This window comes from Gigantopelta aegis, chromosome 14 (assembly GCF_016097555.1).
Source record: "Gigantopelta aegis isolate Gae_Host chromosome 14, Gae_host_genome, whole genome shotgun sequence".
NCBI lineage: Eukaryota > Metazoa > Mollusca > Gastropoda > Neomphalida > Peltospiridae > Gigantopelta > Gigantopelta aegis.
The window spans coordinates 50,555,574-50,562,620 of NC_054712.1; the positions used below are offsets into that span (position 1 = coordinate 50,555,574).

Here is a 7,047-nt window from a genome sequence, read left to right on the forward strand (position 1 = left end):
TATGAGAATAGTCCGTCACAACGTGTACCAGTTTATTGCACTGCTAATTCTACGTAGATTACTTCCGTGTTACCAAGATTTTACTATTTAGTTTTATTAAATAAAAGTCGATGGCAGATTCAGAGAATCAGCAACAAAAAGAAGATGTTGCGGCATCAGACGATCATCGTATTTTAGAAAACGGTAAAAACAAGACGAACATTTACTGTCAACATTGTCCTAGTTTAGTGCTGTCAATAAACCAGGCGAAAAAGGTTGAGACTGAGGTGAGTCCATGGCTACTTTCTCAATTTCGGTTTCTCAATTGATCAGTGAATCTCACTGTCACATTGGGTAGGGGATAGTGTTGAGAATCGGTTGGAATTTCATCATCAGTCATCGGTTATAATCAGTTTGCATGTGCCAATCAGTCAACTTTGGATTACACATCAGTTAGAAGTATATCATTATATGAACCTAATAAGCCTTATAAGGGTTTGAATTGTAATGATCACACACCTATTGTGTTCAGGGGCGGGATGTAGCCCTGTGGTAAAGTGCTCACTTGATGCACGGTCAGTTTGTGATCGATTCCCATCAGTGGGCCCATTGTGCTATTTCTCGTTCCAGGTAGTGCACCACGACTGGTATATCAAAGGCTGTGGTATGTGCTATCCTGTCTGTGGCATGATGAATTTAAAAGATCCCTTGCTACTAATTGAAATATTGTAGCGGGTTTTCTCTCTATGACAGTGTCATAATGACCATATGTTTGACATCCAGTAGTCGATGATTAATAAATCAATGTGCTCTAGTGGTGTTGTTAAACAAAAACAAACTTTAACTATTGTGTTCAATGGGATTAACCCTACATCTTGCTAATTTTACCTTAAGTTTAATACCGGTATCCTTTTTCTTTATGTACATGTAAACACCAACACCAGCATATTTATAATTAATTCCATCATCTAAACTGAAGGTACAAGCACATGTAGTTAACATTTTCACACACAATCAATTTATTGGATTTTATAATTGATCATCACATCGGGAGAGCCAAGCCAATCAATTTTTAATTTATTATATTCGATTATTGGTAAGCAACATCACTAGTATGGGAGGAGAAACTTCCCTCTATTTAGCAAATTTAAAATGTTGGGCAAATTCTTTATGTTGTAGTTGGAAGATTTATTTTGTTAATAATGATGCAAGTACTTCAATCGGGATTTAGGGAGTATGGTAGGTTATACATTTTTGGTTTGTGTATCCATTTGTTCCACTATTTTGGTTGAGAAATGGTTGAAACATGGTGCCACAAGTTATGAATGCCAGCTATATATAGGATATCTAACAATATTTGGATGTAGAAAGAACCACACTTTCTTCATCCCTTCAAACTAGCTGCCTACCAACTCTTTATGGTGGTTGGTCAACTACCACCAATCTGAATCTGTGTACCGGTAATCAACTCACCCAACAAAAATTACCAACTCGCCGCATTGCTTTGTCAGCTTGCAACAATGATGGGTCATCTTGCCCTTTGCCTGTGTAGCTCATGTGCAGTCTTTCCTGCTTAGTTTAACATCAGTAGAGTCTTTTAATAACTTACTTTTAATTGTGATGTTCATAGTCTTCTGAGAAATGTGCCATATAATATTTTTTCCAGATAAGATTTGAAAACTTAAGCAAGACACTACATGTAACTTTTAGACAGAAATATATAATGTACCGGTAGCATTACTGAAAAATGTGTCAGGGGATTAACAATGCTTGACTGGTCACAGCACACGGTGCGACATGCGTCACTTTAAAAAACAATAGCCTAATTTAAGGGTGTATCTGAAGAATGTCAACATTAGACATGTATTTAATCTCTTCACAACAGAAACTGGCATGAGTATTAACATTTGTTGGTTGATTTTGATAATTTTTAACATTATTTCATCAAATCAATTGTACATTACAGTATGCATGCACAGAAATCATTTCCTGTCAATAGGCCAGTTCACGATTACTCAAGGATACAGTGACTCTGATGCTAAAGTAAAAAAAACACTGTCCGACATATGGCGACAAGGTGCCAAGTGAGCTATGACACTAAACAAGTCGGGGTCTTGACTGGTGAACTTGTGTGATTTCGTTTTTTGAAATCTGATTAGATCCAGAATATTATTGTGACTTTGTCTTCTCAATACTGCTAATAACTCGGTGACTTGATCAGATAATGCCTGGTAATGTCTCAAACTATAATGTGAGACCATCCTAATCATCACTTTTTTGTTTTTTGGTACTAATAATAAGTACAACCTGCTTAGTTCATGCATACACATTTTTCCTACATTTCAGTTTGTTTTGCCGCACATGTTCAAGAAGAGAGTGGAAAGTGAACCAGACGAGGGCGAGACTCTGAGAGACTATTGGATGGTGGAAGACATGTTCACGTTCGACAATGTCGGCTTCACGAACAGTGTGGGAACAATCAAGTACTTAATATGTGCTGACTGCGAAATTGGACCAATCGGCTGGCATGACTCCACCAACAAAAAGAGATTCTATATAGCCCTGGACCGAGTTAAACATCAGTGATTTTATATATGATGTACGTGTAGGCGAATAATGGAATATTGGTAGCAGACTTTTAGTTTGAAATGAAGTAAAATAACAGAGGGATGGAAATACAAAGCATTTTATAGTTTTTAAGGGATCCAAAATTGTGTTTAGTAAGATTTTATATTAAAACTTACACACACGTGCATACACATGCATGAACGTATACACACACACACATGAATGCATACACGCACACACACATTCACGCACACATACACATATCAACAAAACCCAACTATGTAAGTAGCACAAGTAGCAGAACATACCAGTAGCAGAAGGGGCCAATTGCATTAAATCACATTCAATGAGGGGGAGGGGTAGCATAATCATCAAGTTTGTTTTATTTAACAACACCACTAGAGCACATTGATTCATTGATCATCGGCTAATTGGGATGTCAAACATTTGGTAATTGTGACATGTAGTCTTTTGAGAGAAAACCTGCAACATTTTTCCATTAGTAGGAAGATCTCTTTTTTTTAATGCACCATTCCACAGACAGGATAGCAGATACCACATCCTTTGATATACTAGTCATGGAGCACTGGCTGGAGAGAGAAATAGCTACTGATGGTGATCGATCCCAGACCAACTGCACATCAAGCAAGCGCTTTACAACCGGGCCACATCTCGACCACTAGTTTAAAATAGGGGAAAATCTTAATTGCTTGATTATTCCTTATTAAACCGGAGAGGGACATAGCCCAGTGGTAAAGCGTTCGGTTGTTGCGTGATTGGTCTAGAATTGATCCCCGTCGGTGGACCCATTGGGCTATTTCTTGTTCCAGCCAGTCCAAAACTGGTGCTACAAAGGCCGTGGTATGTACTATCCTGTCTGTTGAATGGTGCATATAAAAGATTGGTAACCAGTCAATTCGTACCATAGTCATTTCGTACCATAGTCATTTCGTACCCAAGTCATTTCATACCCTGGTCATTTCGTACCATAGTTATTGTGTTAATTCGTACCATAGTCATTTCATACCATGGTTATTTCATACCATGTCTGTTTGGTCATTTTGTACCTGTCATTTATTGTGCAGCTTAATTGACTGATAGTAAAATGTTGAATTACTGATTTAAAAAATAAACATTAGGCTAATGCAGCTATATTGAATCCCCACCCTTAAGAAAGAAACAAACAAACAAATAACAAGAAAAAGATGATATATTACTTTTATCTTCAAACGTTTCCGTCCATCATTATATTAATTACCAACTAGCACTTTGTGTTAGAATAACATATACAGATCTTCTAAGACAAGCTGATCTCAGAAAAACCTTAATTACCCACAAAGAGGAAGGGTGCCAGAGTCACACAAAAGGTGCTCTTCGAAAATTGGGCACTTTATAGTGACGGGAAAATCAGCGTCGGCCACCTGTTGAAAATCTGTTCCAGATTGGTGCATGTCACTGATAACTGACACCGCAACGCTAGTGATTTCAAAAGTGTTTTAACTGTAGCTTGAGTATAGTGCTGTGTTTTGTTATGAAATGTGAAATAAAGTTATAATGATTTCAAGATCGTGTATATTTTGTTATACTTAATCATAGACTAGACCACACAGTGATATTCTACATCGATACTGAGATGACTGTTGATTATAACGATTGTTTATCCAACAGCAATACGGCAAGCATAGGCAGAGAATCTGTCAACAGTGGGCTAAGGACGTAAGCCTATATAAGATGGGGTGGGGGTAGGGGGGAGTCTCGTATCATATGAGATGATCATCAGTGGCATAATACATATGTTCATTTAAACCTTTGCTCACTTTACAAGGTATATTTACACGTCAACGTTTATTCATCAACAATAAAAATAAGAAGTGGCATACCATGACAAAAATAAGATACAGAGTACGAAACCACTATGGTACGAAATGGCTATTGTACAAAATGACTGTGGTACGAAATGACCAAAACACTATGGTACAAAATGACTGTGGTACGAAATGACCAAAACACTATGGTACGAAATGGCTATGGTACGAAATGACTGTGGTACGAAATGACCAAAACACTATGGTACGAAATGACTATGGTACGAAATGGCCATAAACTACGGTACAAATGGATGGTACGAAATGACTAGTAACCAAAAGATTCCTTTCTGCTAATCGAAAAGAGTAGCCCATGAAGTGGCGACAGCAGGTTTCCTTTCTCAATATCTGTTTGGTCCTTAATCATATGCCTGACGCCATATAACCTTAAATAAAATGTGTTGAGTGCGTCGTTAAATAAAACATTTCCTTCCTTCCTTATTAAACAATGTATGGAAGATCTGTGGGGATATCAGTATATTTGTATATTGTTTCTGTCTGAAACAGTGCATACAATTTTAACATCAGCAGCAATCAGTGGTGGATCCAGAAAATCCATTTAGTGGGGGCCCCTGTGACATGAAGTGGAATGCCAAGGGAACTTTAGGGGAGGTTTGGAGGGGGATCGTAAAAAAATTAAAATTAATATATAATAAAATTATAACTATCGCAAAATTTAGGAGGGGGGGGGGGCGGGTCCCTGGGTCCCCATAGATCCGCCTCTGGCAATCCATTAATGTTGTTAGCTGAAGCAGTTAATTGTTAAGACAAAGTGACATTAAACATATATGAAGCTGTACAAAACGACGATTCATCCCTTGTATGCTATTCGACATGTTTAATATTTTACGATGACTCATCCTTTATAAGATATTTACACGCACAAACTGAAATAAATCTTTGTACAGCATCAAATATGGTTCAGAAATAAAATCGAACAGAAGTGGCCTTGTTACATCCCTATGTATTCTAAGTGATAACATATGGATAGTGCTGAAACAAATTCTCATGGGGGTCATATTGCACCAGCCCCCCCCCCCCCCATCCCCCACTTAGGCAGTGTACTACATCCTACTGCATTCAACAAAGATTTTTCCTTCTTCATGTGTAGTGCCAATATTACAGTTAGCATATGGTCAGCTCACTCCTCATGAAACCCTACATTCTCCCATGAAACGGGCAGATTATGCTTTAGGTAAGGGGGGGGGGGGGGGTCCGAAACAATATGTAAATGTTTATAATTTGAAATTATAAATTTTATGTGGACATCAGTTTAGATCTACTGGTGGGGTCGATTTGTTTTTAGCCGGGGGGAGGGTTTCCGTGCAACTGGGAACCCCCCCCCCCATAATCCGCCCCTGTGAAATAATATGGAATGATTTATTTTATGGGGGATTAGAAAACAAATTGCCAAACCTTTTTGATGATTTCTAAAACAGACCACAATTATTATGTAGAAACACACTAGGAACAAAACAAACTTAAAGTTTAAATAGAATTTTATGATGTTTCTGAAAAAGAAGACCAAACACTTTATTTCTGTGGTTAGTTTTATTGTGTTCTTCATCTATGTGGTGTAAATACAGTATAATGTGCAGTTACTCTACATAGACTGGTTCTGTACACTTCACAGCCATGTTGATGAGCTTGAATACAGAAATAAAAATAACAAATGTATTTTTTTCTGTTTCACTGTACTAGCCAAACTACATGTACATGGGATATTTCAACATTTTACATACTAACTACCAGTTCACATGCACGCACACATACAGAGGAATATTCACATGGTGTATTAAATAATATATTAGATGTACAGTAGAATCTCGTTGGCTCGACCTCAGAAGGGTCGATCACACCGCAATGCTCAAACCAAAAATGAAGTCCCAAGTTTTTTTCCCGGTAAACCCTTATATTAACTGATGATGGGTTGAACACGTCCAGGGTCGACTATAAGCCTTCGCTCTTAACTAAATTATCGGTCCCTCTAGGAACGAGCTATAGATGAATCGGAGAATCACAACAATAGCCATGCAAACCTTTCTTTACCATACCTGTCATGTTGTGTGTTAAGCGGCTATCCATAATGATCTTTCAAGTACAGCTAGTGTTACGGTACCTGTTCAATGAACCATGATACCAATCAAACAATTAGTGCACAAAATGGCCTTGGCATGAAGCGTTAGTCTGAACAGGTCTACCAGACAAGTTTTAAATGAAACAATGGGAGAGTTACTCAGCTGTCATCACTTCAGCAACCACAAATTTAATTAATACCGACAAGGGCTTCTGCATCACACAATCTGAGTAATTTGTAATAAATCTTTTCACTCTGATATTTTGCTATATAACACCTTGATGACATTTTTAAGTTTGCAGTTACCACAATAATATGTATCTAATTCAACTTTCTAACTGATGTTACGGAAATATCCGATGTTGACCGAATGGTTCGGTTGACCTACCCGATGGGTCGAACACTTTCTCGAGCACTGACGGAGTTCAAGCCAACGGGATTCAATTGTATATACAGAATACTAAAAAAATATACATTAAAATGTACATGTTGTATAAAATTAATATAAATGATAACAGTTTAAAATGTGTATCACAGAGTTATAAAAAGAATCACATT

General features: G+C 37.5%; 1 protein-coding gene across 1 annotated transcript; it reads left to right on the top strand.

The window, feature by feature from the left end:
- The first annotated feature begins 48 nt into the window (after positions 1 to 48).
- LOC121388886 (guanine nucleotide exchange factor MSS4-like) lies at positions 49 to 3,042 on the top strand. The gene is made up of 2 exons (XM_041520414.1): positions 49 to 266; positions 2,326 to 3,042. The coding sequence occupies exons 1-2, from the start codon at positions 111 to 113 to the stop codon at positions 2,563 to 2,565; spliced, it is 396 nt and encodes a 131-aa protein (XP_041376348.1). The 5' UTR covers positions 49 to 110; the 3' UTR covers positions 2,566 to 3,042.
- The last annotated feature ends 4,005 nt before the right edge of the window (positions 3,043 to 7,047 follow it).

What these genes read in the sequence shown, in the direction of transcription:
- LOC121388886 (XM_041520414.1), top strand. Translation starts at nt 111, where the DNA reads ATGGCAGATTCAGAGAATCAGCAACAAAAAGAAGATGTTGCGGCATCA. An exon ending in CGAAAAAGGTTGAGACTGAG is followed by an intron (nt 267 to 2,325) that starts GTGAGTCCATGG and finishes CCTACATTTCAG; the next exon opens with TTTGTTTTGCCGCACATGTT.